General features: G+C 39.7%; 1 protein-coding gene across 8 annotated transcripts in view; it reads left to right on the top strand.

The window, feature by feature from the left end:
• cspg5a (chondroitin sulfate proteoglycan 5a) overlaps positions 1–21209 on the top strand; it is a 59729-nt gene continuing 38520 nt past the window's right edge. For all 8 annotated transcript variants that reach the window (XM_024258454.1, XM_024258452.1, XM_024258450.1 and 5 more), the window contains exons 1-2: positions 1–503; positions 19912–20875. In XM_024258454.1, the coding sequence (XP_024114222.1) occupies positions 407–503; positions 19912–20875 (1061 nt within the window). In that variant the 5' untranslated portion in view covers positions 1–406. The remainder of the gene's footprint in view (positions 504–19911; positions 20876–21209) is intronic.

Below are 21209 nucleotides of genomic sequence, written 5' to 3'. Positions count from 1 at the left end.
GGAGGGGGTGCATCATCAGCTCTGCGCTCAGATGCTGAGAAGGCTGCCGAGCGCGCTGCACACCGCCGTGCGTTTGTCACCCTCTCAGCCACAGAGTGCCCCAAAGCACCGACCCGTTCCGAACCAGGCCGAATCACCCTCACCACCTTCTCTCCCGCCGCCCGTCTGAGGCAATGGAACCGTAACCCGCCATAGACTCGTGCGTGAGAGCGACCGAACCAGCGGAGACTCGAAGACCAGGCGGCTATGGAGGACAAGCGCGGAGAGGCTGGAGTCTAGACCGAACGCAGACCCCCCCAGCAAGAGCCACCTGTCCGGAGAACCCCGCAACCCCACTGAACCGCATCAGCCACGCACGGATTTTCTGTCCTCCCTGACCGCCTCAGACCGACTCTGCGCAGCGAGGATGCGGGGGAAGCAGGCGAGCGTTTGCACGGGATGCTGGAGACCGGTGCTGCTGTCGTGCGTCCTGGTTCTGCACTTGGTCCCGCCGGCGGTGCACGGTGAGAACCCCGCACGCTTTTAGCATGCAAAAACATGCACATTAATTGCAGGATTTTTGTGCAGCAGCAGCACATCCTCTCAGAAAACCTAATCACACTCCCACAGGGCAGCAGAAAGGAGGTCAGTGAGGCTCCGATTGTAGGTTAGGAAGCTCTCCAGATTCTGGGATCATAAATACTTCTCTTTTTTAGATGAAATGCATCAAAACACATTTATAGAAATCATTTTGAATCGGAGTTTTGCACATTTTGAGCACTAATTATTCTATTTCAAACGAAACGATTTATCCAAAATTCGCTTTGACTTGTGGAAGACACAAAAATGAATAATAATGATCTTAAAAGAGAATATTTTAGAGGAATTAAAGAGGTGTCAGAAGGGAGCCAAAATGAGGCCAGGGTAAGAAGACAAGTTTCTGTCTTTATTTAAAGCAAGAAACAAAAGAAAATATTTAAATATCTCCCCAAAATGACGAATATTTCAGTTTTTTGAGAATTATTTTAAAGATTATTTGAAATTAGAAGCTTTCACATGTCATGGAGGAGCAGTGTTGGCTGAGAAAGGAAAATCAGGTTCCTGGATCAGTTCTCACAAAATGATCCAGTGCTGGATTGTTATTGGAGGACTTGAGATTTGTGACAGTGACAGCATCCAGTAGATGCTGTAAACCAGATCCCTGGAGGAAAAGAGGCTCCACCGCCACACAAAGGCAAGGATTAAGGCCTGGGGGGTGGGGGGCACATATGAATAATTCATGAAGGTGTCTGAACAGACATTCTGACACACACGGAGAGAAAAAAAAAAGAATTAGGGCTAAACATCAAAAACAACACAAAGATTTTTTCGGCTCTGTCTCTTTGTCTGCGGTTCGTGGGCGACATTACTGTCAGATTAATAATTCAGGCGCGTGCGCGAGATGAAACCGGTCTGGTTTTCTAATCTCATAATCTCCCTGAAATTTATGGGATGTGATTGCATTTTTATTGCGATTTATCTGACATGGAAAAGGATCATGTTAAATTTTCTGATTTAACACCAAACAATGTCTTTTAATTTAGCCTTGTTTTAGTTCTTAATAGTAATTTGATCATATTTTCCCTTCTTTTCTCAATCTTTTTCCATTTCCTGTCAGTTTTAAAGAGTTTGCATGACAGCGTCTAACTAAAGGCTCATCAATGAGATTACCGGATCATGTTGCATGATTTAGGGGAAGACTTGAGCTTCCTCTGGGAGTTGCATGATCATGTTTGTTGCAGACGCGTGATTCTTTCATGTGAAGCTTCTTTAAAGAAGAATTTCAAGATCACAGTGATCTCTCTGCGTGATACTATTTATTATCTGTCACTTTTCACTGGTAAATGTTTGATCACTCTTTCAATCTTACATTCCCATCACTCCCTGTTTTTTTCCCTTATACTTGAGTCTTTAAAGTCATCATACTTTGCACAATTAACATAAATATTGTGGATTTATTTGACAAAAATGTTAAAATTGATAAAATATTGTAGAGGAGGAGATTTTTACAATGCAACAAAATGTCAATCATTTTCATTTTTTAAAATAAAATTTCTCCCAATTTTTAAATTTATTATCTGCATTTTCACAGATCTTCTTGACTTTTCTCATCAAATCTAAAATAAATTCTTTATTTTTTGGGACAAATTTCTGTCGTAGCTTAATTTGTTTTATTGAAATCACAGCATCACAAAATGTTTGACTTGTTCATTGTTGTATTTTGGCCAAAGACTCGGATCTAATGCATTCCTCCACAGCTGTGGTGTGGTCTGCTCCTGATTTGACCACTTTAGCCTCTGCTGCAGCAGGGCTCAGCTGTCAGTTTAAGCTCAGGTGCATCTTTGGTAAAACAGAAAGAGGTTGGCAGATCTGGTGCAGCCGGCAACCTTGGGCTAAGCCCCTCCTCCTACCCATCACCCCATACTTCTCTTTTTTTTTATTTTCTCGCTTCACCGCTGAAGTGTGCAGGCAGCAGCTTGCTTCACATCTGGGAACGATGCTGGGATCTCCAAATCTGGGCCTAAACTGACAGCAGCTCACTAGAACGCTCCACATGTTCTTGTTTTGTGAACATTTTGCCTTTTTTTTATATGTGTGAATATTTCTCACCTCCTCCCTTTCAGCTGAGGTGTTTCTGATTCACAGATTCTTTCCTTTTTACGAAAACTCATGGATTCCTGTTCATGTCCTCCAATCCGTATCATCATCTTCTCTTCTGACCTGCTGACACATATCTGCTGGTGCGTGCATCCTCTCTGATGTGCAGCTGTTTAATCTTTAGGCCAAACCCCCCCTCTCCACCCTCCATGACTCCACTAACCCAGCCAAGCCTGTTTATGGAAAAGAGCAAACAGCATAAACAGCAGTCGGATATATATAAATATATATATATTTAATTCAGTCTGCTGCTCTTGTTATCGACGAACAAAAGCTTTTCACTCTCACCCTCCTCCTTTCGGTTTCCATAGGAACCTCATGCATCCTCTAACGTAGCCAGCAGCACAGCGTGTTCTTATAAAGCCATAATGTGTTCACGCGTTGAATTTAATTAAGGCCAAAATGATGGTGAGTTTGGCACACGCTCACATTTCTTCACTAGCCGGCTGCAAATGCCGCCGTTTTACATCAGAGAACCAGACAGTGTGAAGCAGCAATAGGGAGATGAGCAGGAATAAAGGCTGTGTCACACAACTGCTACTACTTATGTGGATGAAAAGTGGTCATATGTGAATATATGTGGAAAAAGTGAGAAAAGTTGAGTTCAATTACATAACATTTTTAGATATGTCACGAATGAACCACATTAAAACCACAGAAGAAGTATGAATAAACCACACAAAGAACACGTAAACCACACTTCATTGAATTTCTTTGCTTTGACGTTGGGTCAGCACCCTGGTCAGCACCCTGGTCAGCACCCTCCGCGGGTCCTCCCAATGCTTTGTTTTTAGGAAACAGTCTGATTCCTCTGGTCTGCATCAGTTTTAATTCAGATACTAGGCACCAACCCCCGGGGGGTCCCCTTCTAGTCAGGGGTACAACCCCTGGCGAGGGGTTTAAACCCCCTCAAGAAGTATTACTAACTTTAACATCTGGATTGATGTTGAACTTCCTGATATTTATTTAGACGTAGTAGTTTAAATCACATTTTTAATAGAAATAAAATGATAGATTCTTTTTAAACTAGATCTCTTTAAATAATAACAGCTGAAGTGTGGAAATGCCATGTTTTGTGTGCATCAAATTTAGGAAAATATTTTATTTCTTTATCTGTTTTAAAAGATTTGACCAAATAAAAGCTGTGGGATAGCAAATCTTCTACGTATTAGGTCATAAAAGCCATTTTGAATGTTTAGTTTAGTCTTAAAGCGTTAACTGTAGATTTGCTCAACACATTGTTGGTATTTAGTACTGTACTGCACACATCCAAACCTTTTCACAGCTGAAATGTTTGCTTGTGAAGACAGAAATGTAAACTGGCAGATAAATACTTAAGTGGGTGATGTGAACTGACAGAAAAATAAGGATGGATTCATCTTTTTTTTCAGGAACTAACAGCTAAGCTTGTTCTGCGGTGGAGTGACTGACACCCACCTCGCATCGAAAGATGTTTTAGCGTGCGTTAGGAGTATCAAGTTATTAAGTTCTCTCGGAAAATTTAAAGTGAAAATAGGAATTCACAATAATAGTGGCATAATACTCTTGTCAGATAAAACTTTAACACCTCAGCTATTAGGAAATGTTTGGAAATCTTGCTGCTGTGGTGTGCGTGGTGAGCTAAAACTTAAAAGAATGAAACTCATGTTTCTGAAGGACATGTATAAAGTAACTGTATCTCTAAGAAAATTGGATATTTGAAAAAACTCCAGTTGTGACGCCGCCACCGGCAAAGTCTCCTTTCTCTGCTACAATTCTGAATCTTCCACTTTCAGACAAATGAATCCATTAAAGTCTTCATTTTTCTCATTTGAGCTGATATTGGCTCAAAACTGCACTGCTGGATAGTTTTTTTTGTTTTTGCTACACTAATGTTAGCCTATAGTGGGAGAGAGTTTAAACTAAAGGATGATGGGAAAATTAGCAGAGCTAAATTCAGTGCCAACAGTCTCCCCCACAACCCAAATGATGATGATCTCCTGCCATGCTGCAGAAAATATGTCCTAAAAACAATAAAGGCTTTTTTATTTACAGGAAATGCTTGATAATCATACGTTAAAAGACCAGTGAAAAGGATTTTAAAATAGAAAAAATGCAATTGGAGTGGAACTTTATCTTGGAAATGTTGTACATCTAAAATTTAGGAGGCAGAAGCGAGATTTTGAAGTTCTACTCCGATCATCTTTTGATCTGTTTTCAAAGCGTTCCCAGTGGGATTTTCATTTTAAGTATTCTGTTTTTAGCCAAAATAAAAAAAAATGTCATTTTCTAGGACATAGTTTCCGCAGAGAGGCAGGAATTAATTAGAAATTTGATTCTGAGTTGTGCGGTAACCCCGCCCCCACTTCCTGTCATTCATAATTGATTTCTATAATCTCTCTTTTTTCAGATCATAGCCCCTCACAACCCTTACCTAACATAAAAGTTTTACAGTCGTAAAGTTTTGAGCCAGATTCCAGCTTGAACGAAGAAAACAAAGACATACATTAAATCTATTTTTTTTGCAGTCTGTGGCCGAGCATGGAGCTTGTGGCCCGCCCAACGCATTTTCTTTGTCAAAAATACGTGTTTTTCAAACAGCATTTTTTCATCTGCTCCTGATTCACAACAATTTGAATAAGGAAATACTCAGAAAATACATTTTTTTCACAAAAAGTTCTCATCTGTTGGGATCTTTATAGAATCTACTAATCTTGCTAAACAAAGGGAGCATTTTCAGTCATAGAGCCATAAAACAAAGAATATTGTGAGTGTCTGTGGTCATAAAACTGCTAAAAGGAGTTAAATCTTCAGAGTCTGCCTGAGGACGCACGGGAATGAATTCTAAAGCACTAAGATTGGATTGGCATAGCTTACAAGGCGTCTCACTCCAGAAAATCAGTTTGTTGGAAATTCAGCCTTCCTAATCTCATTTGTAACTTCCTCCCACCTCAATCTGCCAACAGCATTAGCATACATGGGCGTCAACAGGTTTGACCCATTCGGAGTCCGTCTTTCTGCAGCATAAGACCACAGAAACAGTAACAAGTGCAAGAATGAAGCGCTCATTATTACATAAACGTGAATGTTGGCTTTTAAAGTGGCTTCTCGCCCACTCAGCCGTCTCCATCTGATGAAGCTGCAGCTCTTAGAGCACACCACAAAGTCTGAGCGTTATGTCACACTAAATGGCTTCTGCTGGCTATAGGTTTCAAACTAAGTTATGAAAGCTGTGCCGTTACCATAACCGCCTACATTAGCTGCTCCACACCTAGAAATTACCACCCACTTGTGACATTTTTTTTCCCCGCTGGTGATGTCCGCTTACTGTAGGTTATGTGGGCTGTGTGTGTCGAAGTTTGTGCAAGAAACTGTTTTAAAGTTTGGAGAAGGATCTATTATGCAGATCTTCTTGCTAATCTTTCAAAAATAGTTCAGGTTTGATCAAAAATTAAATAGAAACACTTTTATTAACATTAATGTCATCGTGTGTCTGTCATTTTTACTTTCTCTGCTCTGAATCAGAGTGTTTTTGTGTGTGAAGGTGGTCCTTCATTACTCTTAAGTGAAGTGGAGGTCATGAAACATTCCCACAATCTGAGCATCTGCTTGTATCAGAGTTCATCCTTCAAAACCGTGCTGAGTAAGCAAAATTACCAGACTGGATGTCCTTGAACAATTATTCCCACATTTGTGTGTCCCTACAGGAAGTGTGTTGTATGTTAGAGAGGATGAGTAGATGGGCGATGTGTTCACACGTTAGTGCTGCTGTGAGTCCTGAAGGTGGCAGACAGCCGGTGTGTGTGCGATGAGTCATGGAGTTCACGCTCGTGCGCCGGCTTTGCTCACCTTGTCTGGCTGTGCACGCTCTCCTTTCTACAGCAGTCTGCCATATTAGTATTCAGTCCCCTTCGCGGCGCACACCTGTCACGTCAACAAACCCGGCTCAGCAGAAAGATAGATAATGAGACAGCGGATTTGTTTGCTTTGTCTGATGCTGTTATCTTTGAGATTTTGATAATTCAAGCTGACACAAAGGAATGAAATTAATGAGCTTAGAAATGCATTCTCATATTAGCAGGAGCTGTAAAATTATACGTGTAAATGAACGTGTTAGTCTGTCATTAGCCGTTTCTTTAAGTCAAAGAGCTCAGGTTCACAGCAGCATCATTTCTTTTGTTAGTTGATGACGGCAGCAGCAGAGCCCAGTGAGTAAGCGTTTATATAAATGCCCCAAAGATTTGCTTTTAGTGAGATCTTTAAAATACATGAAGGAAAAAGTCAAACTTTTTGATTCACATTATTTTCTCAACTGATTGTTTCATTTGTATAAATCAGACGTGGGCAAACAAAAAGGGTTCTGAGGGCTGGACCGGGACCAGATGGGTGAGGTGTTTTGGTAATCGACCTCATAAGTCAAAGAAATAATATCAAATCTGGATACAGACATGTTTTAATTTTGATTTAAACCAATATAGAACATTTTTTTGGGATTTAATCTAAAAACTGTGACTTTAGTTCTCATTTTAGTGCCAATTTCACAAACGGTTGGATGTTCTTCAGAGAAAACCATAGAGAAATGCTGGTTGATGTGGTGTTGGGATGAACAGAAAACTGACTGTTATAGTGAAAATATAAGGAAAAAAAGCAAATACAGATTATTGTTATAGCTTAGATGATTGTCTGTGGATGTTTGTTCACCAATATTGTCCCAGTAACAGGATTATACTGTCTGAAAACCTTTTGATATAACGTTTTGGCTAGTTCTACAGTTTTATTTTAGTTCATTAAAATGCAGTGAAGAGAGTCATAATTCATTCAGACATGTTTGATGCATCTTGGTTTTTATATATAGTGCCGTTAGAAAACCTTTTATAATAAAGTAACCCTTCATATATAAAACTTATTTAGCAAAATGAAACATTTTGAAGGATAAAATCATGAATCCATCATTTACAGAGTTTTGATGTCCAGGTTTTAAACTCCCAAATAAACATTTTGTATATTTAATGAAAAAGGAGGGCACTTTTGTTTTTATGGAACTGATTTGTTTTTGAGATTTAATCTGATGTTTCCAAACCCAACACTTTCCCGAAATTGAAAAGCATTAATAAGTCTGACAGTTATGTATTGTTCAAAAGGGTTGCTGGGGCCTATCCTGCCTGTTTTCAGGCTGCCAGGGTACCTCCTGGCCATCAAAGAACCACATACAGAAACCTAACCACATGTGTTTGTGGTCAGTTTACAAGCTGAGCAGCAGATCGATATTTTTCAAAGAAGAAAAACTGTTTGCTCTTGATCCAGCTCTGCGGGGGTCCTGAGATGCATTGATGGAAGTGTGCGGCTGCTCTGCAGGTGATGCTCACTTGAGAATCAAGAAAACTTCATTCCATGAGCCACAAATTGGAGTTAAAACATTTAACAAGAATTGAGCCTATTTTTTTGGGATTAACAAAACTTTTACAACAAACCCCAGCGATTCCCTGAAGTCCCACTCAGTCAAATGTTGATCTATTTTCTATGGTCTTTATGGCATTTTAGGCTAAATAAAATTGTTTTGTTTTAACAGGGAAACAACAGAATTTTTTGATTTAGCCTCCAAATTGTAGGCAGGGCTGCTGTTGCAGAGTAAGCCTGCCCTGACTTCCCATCATCCCTTTGTTTACACTCTTTCCTGCTTGCTTATGCTAGCTGGTTCACAACAATTTTGATAAAGACTAAAAACGTGACTTTGAGCTTATTTTTCTTCACATATGTCCTCCATTATTAGGTAAATGCCACAAGAACACAATAAAACACCAAAAACAGGATTCTCGTTGGAGCTGCTCTTTAGAAAAATGGCATCTATGACCAGTTCTGCTCTGAAATGAGCCTCACAAAGAGACAGAAAAGTTTTTGTTTCGGGCTGACATTTTAAGGTTACAGGGATGCTGAGGACTGAGGGCCATGATGTGGTCCTTAAAAGCAAAATGAATCCCTGCTATAGAGTAAACGTGGCAATTTTATATCTTTTTTTTATGATCTTGTGTGGATGATATATTGATATCTGTTCGCCACCTCATAAAACTACATTTCTGCAGTGATAAACACAATATAATTTGGTCTGTTTCCTTTCATTGAGCTCTTTTTGTGTTAAATGTGTTCAGATCTTATCAGGTTTGCAGTGCTGCATCAACTCTAGCGAGCCCAGTGCTGTTTCCATGGCTACACATCCTCCCTCAATCCCACCACCTGTTGAGTCAGAAATGAAAGCTTTTATGCGATGGATGGAGAAGAGGCAGGGGAAAAGGAGTGAAGGAAGAACAGGAGAAAAGATGACTGGAGTGATGCTAAGGATGAAACGTATAAACGGGCGGTGAATGTAAGCTTGGAAAAACTAAGAAAAAGAACCAAAAAGATGAGAAGGAGGGAGCAAACCGGCGACAGGCGAGCGGGAGCAGCTGCTTAACCTGCTTGTTTCCGCTTCATGGCCATGTTAATGAGCAGCGATGAATACAAATAAAGAAGCCTGGTGTCCTATTCATTAGAGTGAGTGTGGGAATGAGGAAAAGACGAGGAACCCGCGCCAGGTTCTCTTTAGGTTCAGGTATTTGAAGCTGGATTGTGTTGAAGAGGCTCTCACTCGCTCCTTCACCCGGTTCACTCGATTCACTCGTGAGATGATCAGTTAAGAATTTTTTAAAGCTGTGATCCAACTCCTAAGAAAACACAGATAACTTTATTTTATGACTTTTATAATAGTTTTTGTGTTTCAGAATGTATGCATTTTTATCAGTTATCTATTTTCATTGTTTATCCTTTTGTAAATATTTTTAATTGTGTTTAGTTTTTAAGGAAGACAATTTTAACATCTGTCTTGTGACAACAGATGCTTTTAATGTGAACTCAGAAAAAAATAATAACATTACATTAAAATTTAGGTGATAGATCTGATCATTCTGTTGCAGTAAAATTATGACCTAAACATGGAAAGATCCAGCCTTTAGAACCAAAGTGGTCAGCATTTTCTGGCTTTTGATGATCATTAATAGGAACTAGAAATCATGTTTGTTTCTGCCCAAAACTAATCACACAATTTCAACCCATTTCTTTTAATTTTAAGTCTTTGTTTTATATGATCTTAGATTACATTTATAGAGATTATTAAATCCCACTCCAATCATCCTTTGATCTATTTTCAAAGTCTTCCCAGTGGTCTATTAAATAGGATTTTTTTTTTTACCCCAAATCACAAAAACTTTTTTCTAGGACATAGTTCCTGCAGAGTGGCAGGAGTTCATCAGAAATTCACCTCTGAGTTGTTGGTAGGACCTTTGGCGCGGATTGTCTTTCCCCAATTTCCCATATTCCCTTTGTTCACACTCAGTCCCACTATTTTACAGCCACTCACTCATGTGTCCCCCATCATGACAAAAATGTAACAAGAACATGTTAAAACCCCCCAAAACATTATTTTCAGAATGTGTCTTTAATACAGACACACGTTTTATCATTATAAACATGTTTAAATTTTGTTTAAGTTACATTTCGGATCATAAACAGTTACATTTTGCTTTACCTGCACTTATGTAAGTGAAAGCACTTTAATTTTTCTTTGGGGAATTGTTTCCCATATGTATTTGGCAAATTAGAGCACAACTTTTAGTTGTAAAATCTTTAATCTATCAAAAAACCCATAAAAGTCAACAACACTTTAGCTGCAATTTCTTTACTGTTCTGTATCCAAACAGAGTTAAACAGTTGTCTTTTTTTGTTAGTTTTTAAATGATTCAGTAATCTTTTGTTTATTTGGTGTGCACTACCTAACCCCCCCCACCCCCCCACACTGTCTGGGTCACAAAATGAGCTGGAGGACCCTAGCTGTCACAGCCAATCAAGGTCCTCTTCACAAGTTGTCCGGGCCAATCAGAGTCCTACGGGTCTGTCGGCGCTTTAGTGGCCTCCCTCACCAAAACGATCAGGGGTAAACAAAAAGAGAGCCCTGTGGGCCGGCGGCACGCCAGAATCGACTCGCAGCACTTGGCCTTGGGGCACCAACACCCCCCCAAACAGTGTCTGTGATATAAAAGACGCACACACTTAAGTGGGGAGGGAAAACTCTCATTCCGAGGGTCCACACCCTCCACCAGAGGGGCTGCAAATGACCCCAGTTAACAGTGGGTTATGCTGGCAGAGAGGGCAAGCGTGCACGCACACGCACACCCCCGCGTACACAGACACTGTGAAGAGCCGACTTATGTAATTCACTTCAACAGTCTTCTTTATCCAACAAAGACCCTTTGAATCTCTTGGTTTTGTCCCTTCGCTCTGTCACGACTGAGTCTAAAACTCCTGATCCACTGGTTCTGACTCGACCCAGTCCTGAACCCACAGGCGCAGGCTCAGTCTGCCAAGTCTCTGGCCCTAATTGAGTCAAAGACACTGGTCATTATTGCTCCAGCTTCAAGCCCTCTGATGGTAATTGTGCTCCTTTGGAAAGACCAATAGTTTCATTCTTTGTGTACCGAATACTTCCCATTTTTGCGGCTTTTACCATCTTCAAAGTAACGCCGCAAAACTGAGCTGCTGGAACTGTCATAGAGCCGCTGTGCTGCTTCAGAATCAGCCGTCCGTCAAAAAGGTTTCCCTTCGTTAATCCAATTAGGCTAATGAGGCGTTGAAAGCTCTACATAATTGGGGCTCAATCCAGAGATTGGGGGTTCTGTCAGATGCACAACACTGACAACCCGGGTTCTCATTGTTTCTACATGTTGTGTCAATTGTGTCAGAATCTTGTAGTTTTCAGCAATAAATTCAGACAGAATAGTGGGACTGAGGTGAACACACATTAGGCAGCAGAGAAGAGGATGAGATGATCAGCCTTGGTAAGAGCGACTATTCACCTCCAGCAAAATACAAACACAAACCACTGAAATATTTGTTAAAAGAGATAAAAGAAGGCAATTAACATGGTTGCAACAATAATACATGTATAGAGAGTAAAAACCAAAGACTGGAGGCAGATGTACTTAAGAAAGTGACCCTTCGTAGCAGTCCAGGCCTTCATCTTCATCAATATATATATATATATATATATATATATATATATATATTATTATATTACACAATAACACCACAATAAGCTGTCCATAAAACTCAAATCCGATTAGTGGATATTGCCCTTTTTTTAATTCACAAAAATTTAGATCAAATGTCATTTATGTTTTATAACAAAGACAAAGTGTATAGGCAAAATGATAATGCAGTTTCAAAAACAAAACAAAAACATAGGCCAAACTCAACTCAGCTATGTACAATATTCTAAAGGCTAATTCCAAGAGGTTTCTACGGTGGCCCTGAAGTGCCAAAGACATCAACAAGTCAATCGAGACAATATCATTTTAAATATAACAATAATTAGAAAAGCAAAAAATAAAAATAGCATTATTTTTTTTTAGAAAACAATGCACATTTCCAGAAACTAATACATAAAAAACCAAAAGCGACAAAAACTTTTTGAAAACAGAATTAATTTCCTGAAAACAAATTGAAATGTTAGAGAAATGAAACACACGAGAAACTGGAAAAAGTAAGTATTATGGGACATAGCTGATTGGAAGACGATATAGATTATTGCTTCATGTCAAATAACTTTATGGACAAACACCATCATGAAGTCAGCAATGCCATTGAATAAAAAAGCAGGAATTAATTTAAAGAAATCAAAATGTTAGAAAAACCAAACCCAATAAGGAATTTGTGTTTCTGTTTTCTTCATTGTTCAAGATTGAAAAAAATCCCCCTTGGAGACTTAAAAGTAATGGTTTAGTTCTGTTATAATAAAAAAAAAATTCATAAAGCCACTTTCTGTGCCACAATGTCACAAATTTCCACGAGAAGACCTTACAATGAGGGTTTTCATTGCAATTATTCTTAGGTTCAATTAATTAGATTAATTAATTACAGGTGTGATTAATTATTCACACAAAAAATGAATCACACGAGAGCATGAGTTTCACAATTGTGTCACAATTATTGTTGTTTGTTTAAAACCAAAAATGTCAAAGCTGTAAACTTTAAACATTTTGTATGTTGAATTTTGACTAAAAAGGATGCTAACGGGGCAGTTTCATTCTTATATCTTTGAAAATGGCCAATATGATTGGACAACTCACAGCGTTGTTCAGACAAAGGTAGATCTGCAGATCTGTGAAGTAGACTCTGTTATAGTTGCATCATGTTTCATTTGTTAATTTTCCACAGTTGTAATTTTTTTGTTTCTCTTTTGTTTCAGTTTTCTCATATTTACATGCACTTGATCTTAAGTAGCCCTCACACGTTCGGACTCATGCGCGTTCAGGTCCAGTACCGTCACCACTGGCTTTTAATTTTATCTTTGGGGAAAGTGACCATGGTCTCATTTAGAAATCACCCAACAGGTCTCTGTGTGTGACCTGAAATATGCCACTTGGTTCAGATTTGCAGTCTGCTCTTACGCCTCCAAACCAATTAGGTCGTGGTGCCTTCAGTGTGCATCAGACAAACCTGTATTTCCACTGAGACGACCTGCATGACGGTGGAAGGCTGGACTGGGTTTCTGCACATCCCTTTTGGGAGAACTAGAACCATGTCTTGTTCCATTTGCCAGGGTGATTTGATGTGTTTTTAAATGTATGTTAACCTCAGTGAAGCCTCTGTGTTTGTGACATGGAGAGAAGGAGCTTGTCTGTTATCATTGAGCTGCTCAGTTGATGGGTTAAACAGCAGAGGACTGTAGGACAGCTGAAAGGATTAGCCCCAGGATGACCTCAAAAAATGCTTCTACTGTTCCAGGAAAAAAACTTCAGGTTGTAACCTGTTATTGATGTACAATAAAAAATAAGTGAAATGGAATCAGTCACATGTGATGCAGATATTTTTGGCTTCTCCTTACAGAGATTTCTCCAGACACTTGAGTCCTGTAGATGGATCAGTGAAGAGCAGAGAGGGATGTTGACGCTCGGAGGCTGTAAAGCATCATCGTTGTGCTGTGCAAATGGATGTTTTAAAGTAGAGAAAACATTTAAAGATGAGCTTAGCTTAGTCAGAAAAGATGCTCACAGATGCCATTAGGAGGAAGCTGTCAAGAAAAGCTTCTTTCAGGACAAAGAGAGCACTTACTGATCACTACAGGGAAACCAAACCTCTAACATACCTGTTAGAAAGATGAAAACATAGGATTAAGTTTTAATACATAATGCCTGATGAGTGATTCCTTGAAATGTGAACATAACCTCAATCTCTGAAGTTCTGTGTTTGTGTCCTCTGACTTCACTTTAGAGTGTATTCAGATTGGACCCATTTGGTTCGCTTAAAGTGAACTAAAGTTCATTTTCCCTGATAATCTGGAACACATTTTCAGTCTGTATAAACCCAGTTTGTTTCAAATCTGAGCTTTGGTTCGCCCTGACTTTCCTCAGTCTGAAGAGGCTCCATACTCGGAGTGAAACAACTGAACCTGAACCGCCACCGTAGTAGGGCATTATGGGATGTAAACAGATTAGTGGAGCAACAATGAGTGCAAGCTCATCAAAACAACTTTTAACATGATACACATTGCTTCTCACACTGTTTTCCCGACAACCTATACGTCATAAAACATTTATCCGTGTACCTTCACAGCCGATGTCTCATCAGTAATCGTCTTGCAGACCTGATGTTGATACAAATGTTCAGAATTGGTTAGAAATATACAAAGTTTGAATAAATGAATTATCCTGACAAGGAAGCTTAGAACTTCCATTATTTTTGTCTCTAACTGCTTTGACCCGCCCTCGTAATTCCTGACCAATGAGTGAAGAGATCTTTAGTCACGTGGGTTTTGTTTACAAGCTTTTGTCCGAAACAGAAATGTACAGTTGATGGTAGTCTGTATACAGACCAAACATAAGCTTCAGGACTCGATCTGGACCAAATTAAGCGGACGTGGTCCAGATCAATGGACTTCCTCATTCTGAATACACCTGAATGCCTCGTTTCCACTGAGCGGTATGGTACAGTCCGGTCTGATATTTTGACTGGTTCCATTATAAAATGAACCCAATAAGCCCGATCAAACCGCACCATTTTTGGATCCCCATCTGTTGTAGGGCCATAGAAAAATGGAACGGACCGGTTAGATTAGCGCTACTGTTGATTGACAGAAGGTCATTACGACAAAAGAAAGCGGCTGTTGTCCTCTTCTCTGCCCGCAATCTTCTCTCAAAGAACATTAAATGCTTCGTAGATACAAAGTACCAAAAGTCAAGCTGAAAAAAAATGCTGCTGGATGACCTCCATTGTTGTGTTGATAGCTTCACCCTGCATGAGCCGTGACGGTCCAACTTTGATAAAATCCCTCATCTGAATTCCTTGGTCCAATCTAAACCAGACCGTACCCTACCATTCCAGACCATTCCAGACCATAACAGACCATCCCGCTCAGTGGAGATTTGTGTACTGTATGTCAACAAGCTTTAGAGCATTGGCCAAAGAGAGTTGCTATCCCATCATTTTATTGTTTATTAGTTGTACCATAGACATAAAAAAACTTTTTTTTTTGGACACATCTTTCAACTCTACAAATGTAAATGTAAAAACTGCTTTGCAGTGAGAACGTTCATCAGTCTCAGCTGGGGCTGCAGGATCCAAATGGCAATACATGAACAAATAGCATAAAAAAAAACTACTAATACATAGTTGTAATGTCATTGCATATTTAAATGAAAGTCAACATGACTTAAAATATAATGAATGTTATTTTGATGGAAGGCAGGTATAAACTTGTGTATTGGGGAAATCCACCAAAGAACAATTATCTGCATTTCTTGTAGCTCTCGCCAAAACTAATGTGGACAACAAATAAAGAACAATGTAGATATTGGGCTTTTTTTGAAAACATAATGGTTTCTCTGCCTATGCATCTTTCCGAGTGAATGTTTTACTATGCAAAGTTTATGTTTACCATGCAAGGTTTTAACCATGTATGCTGCTAACATGTTACTATGTTCCATGTTGTACTGAAAAGTCTCTCTGAAGGTGAACTAGCAGGTTTGCAGACATACTTAATTACAGCTTGATTATGTGGGAATGTAGGCAGTGGGTTTGCCTTAAAAAAAACGGGGCATTAAGGTAACCGTTTATTGCATTTTACTCTGGCTTTTATGATTTGCACAAGAGGAAGTTGCGAAGACGATACATTTTTGTTTATTGTGCAGCCCTAGTCCCAGCAGCTAAAAAAAGAAAAATATTGAGTTTTTTTTGTTTCAAAAAGCTGCTTTAAACATATAATCTTTCTGCTTTTATCGCCCGATTCTTGCTTTGACTATAATTGAAGTAAACATGAGCTTCAAGTTAGAGGAACTGAAGAAAAGAACCTTGATAGAAATATAACTATAATTATTCAAAATAGATTAAACAAAGAAAACTAAAAGCATTTGACTTCTGCATTACTGATAAAGTGGACAATTCTATTCATTTTTCAATTATAGACTTAAAACAAGGTAGCTATCTGTCTTCACCCAAAGGATCTTGAATGACGAAAGGAAATATCCACCAAAAAAGGGTCATTAGAAGGGACAAAAAGTGAGTTTTGTTGAGTTCATCTGTGGATCCACTCACCTTCAAGTCATGAAATGCCTCTAAGGAACAAACTTGAGCACCAGTAAAATCTAATTTAACAACAACACAGTAATAGTTGAACTAGTTTATTATTTATGCAGGTTAAAATGTTTAAGAACAATTATTACAAACATGACCTGGCCAAAAGGGTTATACAGAAACACAGGGCCACTGAAGTAAAGAACAGCTCTAAAGAAATACATCAACAGCAAAGTTAAGTTGTTATCAATACAAAATGAAGCAAAAAACATTAAATTGATCTTAAAACCAGACTCTACATGTCTGTTTTTAGAATAAAATTAGACTTTTTAAGAAATAAATGGATAGGAAATCATTCTCTTTTGCAGTCTGTGGCTTTTTAAAGTCCCACCCCAACTATATATTTTTCTACGGTAAAATCTGTCATAATTATGTTCTTGGGTTTATGTGGTGTTCTGTTTTCTCTGTCAGTCTCAATAGGTTTAAGTTAATCATCCACAGCTGTCTTCATTTAGTTCATCAACATCAGTGTATTTAAGCGTCTGGTTTTCAGTTCATCTGGTTTGTCACCATTTTGGTCTCCTTGGGTATTTGTCATGTTTTAGTTGATTTATTAAAGGTTTAAGTTCCTGTCACCGAGCCTGTTGTCCTGCGTTTGGGTCCGTCATCCACCATTCCACACAAAATCATTCCAGTAGTCTTTTTATTATGATTATGCAGTTTTTAGCCAAAATCAAGAAGTCATTTTCTACAGAACAGGAGGAGCTCATTGGAAATTCACCTCTGGGTTGCAGGACTGTAACCCTTCGTTTCTGTCCCTTTATTCCTTTGTTTACACGTGTCCTGCTAGCTTACAGCCCCTTAAAACCCCAACCTAATGGTGGTGTTGCAAAACAAACAAACAAAAAAAGGCAATCAATATCGGAGCTGTTCAGCCGTACAGTTTATAGCCAGATGTCAGCTCGGAAATCAAGACTTGAATGGATCTATTTGTCTGCAAGTGAAGCATTTCAAATTTGAGCAGAGCATGGGAGCTCTGGCTGTTGCTGCAGCACAAACCAGAGATTTTTCGAACCGCTGGTTTTCATCTGCTCCTCATCCATCACGACTTGAAAATGGATATGGTCAGAAATGCAGTTTTAATTTTATATTCTTTTATTTGTGTTTATTAATGCTACAAGAACATATTAAAAAAACACCATATACATGATTATTTGTATTATTGGAGTAGGTCTTTAAAGAACTGCAGTATTTGGCAGTTCTGGATCGAATTGTGTAGAAGTAAAGGTGATGTTTGTGATAAAATGTGTGTTGTTTTCGCTTGTTTCATTCTCTTGTTTTTTTGTATTTTTCTATTGAAAATCTTCTCGTTTTGACTAAAAACTGTTCTGATTTTTTCTGAATGTGTGAAATTGTTCACACATATTCTTTTGTTTTTAAAGAAAATCATTGTTAACATTTCCTTTTGGAGAAGAGTATTCAACTTTTTGTGTGGCAGCTGTGGTGCAGAGGTTGGGCGGTCTACCTTTGATCGGAAGGTTGCCGGTTCAGTTCCTGGTTTGTCTTCCCTCTATGTGTTGAAGTGTCCTTGGGCAAGACACTGAACCCTAATTTGCTCCTGGTGGTTACAGGCTGGTGCCACCCGAGTGTGTGATTGTGACTAGAAAGCACTTTGGGCCTTCTAAGAGAGTAATAAAGCACCATATCATTGTTGGGATTTTTGTAGGTATTTTTTTTTTTTTTAAGGTTGAATGACACTGATATCCTAATCAAAATCCTGTGATAGTAAAGTGGTTGGCTTCCAAATGTTTTGCATAGAGATTTCTGTCTCCTAAAGCAATTATTAGTTCATGAAGTTCATGAAACCATGAGCTGAAATAGTTCCAAACGTTCAGGTTTTGTGAGTCAGTGGATGATGGATGCAAAGCTTCTTAAAGGAGGTCATTGTATCTTTTGATCTTCTTAAATAAATTGTTCTGGCTGATACTTGAACCACATAAGGCTGCCGGCTTTATATTCTTGTAGATACTCTCTTGTGAAATTGTCTCCTGGATTTATTTTAGGATTTATTAAAGAAATCATCTTTAAAAAAAACATGAATTTATGTCACCTTTACATGTACTGTTGCCTTTTTACAACTATTGAGACATTGTTTTGTCTGAGCCCCCCTGAGATTATCACGTCCCCCCATGTCGTATACCCCCAAATCCCTGCCTTGTCTTGCCCTGTAATCCATAATATCAGCTACTCCACACTCAAGTAAATTATTCGCCTAATCCAAAGAGGGGAATGACCCCAAAGCAGCTTTGAGTGCGACTTCTCCGATGAAGTAATCGACGGGAGAAGGAGAACAGAGCTGATCAGCCGATCAGGTCGTCTCCCTCAGACCCCTGCAGAACCGGAGGAGTTTCAGGGGGGGGTGCTTCTCGTATTTTGAGGCTGGGGCGTGGGAGAACTAATCCACTTTGTCTTTATCGTTGTCAGCAGCAGGTGCAGCTCTTGCATTGGATGTTTGCAGCATTTCTTGATGAATGTTGTAGTTAAATGGCAGGAACGCGTTGAATTTAGGCCGACACATTTATCTTGCAGAAGCAGGAGGTGGTGGTGTGTTCTCACACAAAATACTTCACGTGTGAGCTCTGTACTGATGAATTTTTTATAATAATAATCCTAACAACGTCTCAGTTCAACAGCTAGTTTTATGTGTCCGCAATTTATTTTACTTTCTGTTTTGTTCTTTCTTTTTTTTTTGTTGTGGGTTCAGTCTATCAAAATATAATTTTTTTTGCTCATCAAACTGTTGTCTTTTATTCAGGAAAAATCAGTCAAATTAAGGGAAAATGAGTTGTAATGTTAACAATTTTTAATAAAGGTTTAAATTCAACAACTTAGGTTATACAGAGAATTAGCTTACAATCAGAGCGCTGGACCAAACCAGAACCTCTTTGAAAGAACAGAGTGATGCAAACGTCTCCTTTTTGTTCTCTCCAGTGCCTATCTACGCCCCTCACTTGTGAATGAGTTCGAACCCTGCTGTCAATGCAGGGTCTGATTCTAATCGGTTTATCAGAAGTGTAATGTGAACTGCAATGGTGTGTCTGCAGCTAGATGCAGAAACATATTAGGGAGGGCTCAAAAGGTCAATCTTTGTTCTCTAAAAGTTACAAACAAAAAAAAAACCTTTTTACAACCTATTCTACAACAAAAACATGTACATTAACAGGTACTTGTGGCTTTCTTTTGATGATGGAGGACATATATAATGTAAATTAAGATCAAAATTACAATTCTTAGTATTTCTTTATTCAAATTTTTGTGAAACAGGAGCAGATGAAAGCAATTATTTTATGATGCGCTCCTTGCTATGAGCGCTCAGCAAAGTGGAAGGGAAAGGGGGCGGGGTTGTTTCTTTTTACATCTTAGAGGTAAATTTCTGCCGCTCTGCAGAAACTTTGTCCTATGAAAATTGACAAGTTTTTGGAATTTGCCTTGAAATTTCACAATTAAAAGATCACTGAGAATGCTTTTAAAATAGATCAAAAGATGATCGGAGTGAGACCTTTACACACTTTTGCCTACAAAATTGGGTTGAATATGAGCTGATTTTGTCCTTTTGAAATTTTATTCAGGCTCCTAAACACTCCTTTCTGTTTTTTGTAGGAAATGTTGGCGGGATTAATGCCACTGAGCCGGAGAGCACGGTCAATATCACCTCACTACTGGTGGAGGAGGAAGGGCCACTGAAAGTAAATGAAGGTGTTGCCACAGTAACCGGGATCAGCCACTCTGCCACCTCCAACCCCATCAGCACTGTGACCCCGAGGGCGGGCCGGATGCCACGCGCTGGCGAAGACGACGATCAGAGCAGCGGTATGTTCGGCGAATCTGTGGTTCCGACAGTGGAGAAAGTGAGCGTGCCGGTGCCGCCCCAGCTCAGTCCTGATTCAGCGGAGACAGAGCATCTGTTACCTAGCAACCCACACCGAGATGAAACAGCGGCGGAGGAGGAAAAAGAAGAAAAGGACGGGCGTTCGCCACACACTGACCCACCATGGATCCAAGCCAAAGACACAGCTGTGTTTGACCTGGACCAGATATTCACCACTACTGCCCCGCCCTCAACTGCCACCAACCCCCCTAACCCAGACGTTCTTCATGTGGACTTCTTTGACCCCTCCTCTCGAGGGCGTAACTTAGACCTGGCCCCGCCCTCTCCTTCCTTGCGAGCTCATGAGCTGCAGGGCAATGATGCAACTTCCTGGGTCATGCAAGAAAACTACGACTACCTTACCCCCTATGAAGACACCGTGTCCCCCACCTCTGAAGATTACACCTACAGCACCACGACCGATGCCTATGAGATCAGCGAAGACCCACGGGGCGCCGCTGGGTCCCCTTCTCGCTCCAAGACCCGTTTCTCTGGGTCAGGGTCCTTCATCCCCGGAGCCTCCTTTCCTAATGTGGGAGCTCCGAAGGGTCCTGTAGGTGCCAGCTCATCAGGCGGATGCCTCTTAGGGTACCAGCTGGTCAACGGCAGCTGCCGCTCGGCCTGTGACATGCAGCCCAACTACTGCTTCAACGGAGGACAATGTTACCAGCTAAACGGCGATGAAATGTTCTGCAGGTAAGAAGGGGCACAACCGTACATAGAACATACAATACATACAATAGACAGGGGTGTTAAACTCAATCGCACAAGTGGCCAAAATCCAAAACACACCAAACAGGATAAACATTTATTGAACACCCTAAAAGCAAATTTTTAAAACTTTAAAACTGTAACTTTTTAATAAAATTATGAACTAGATATATAGCACTACCTGCAATAATGCTAGTGTGAATGCTGTAAGCTGAATTTGGCCACTGAAGATGCTAGTGCTGATAGCTGAAGATGCTGGAATTCATTGCTGAAAACGCTGAGGCTAATAACGACGTAAAAATATTAGCTAAATGCCCAA

Source organism: Oryzias melastigma, linkage group LG16 (genome assembly GCF_002922805.2).
Source record: "Oryzias melastigma strain HK-1 linkage group LG16, ASM292280v2, whole genome shotgun sequence".
NCBI classification, from domain to species: Eukaryota; Metazoa; Chordata; class Actinopteri; order Beloniformes; family Adrianichthyidae; genus Oryzias; species Oryzias melastigma.
The sequence above is the reverse complement of the archived record's forward strand: the minus strand, read 5'-3'. Positions and strand labels throughout refer to the sequence as shown.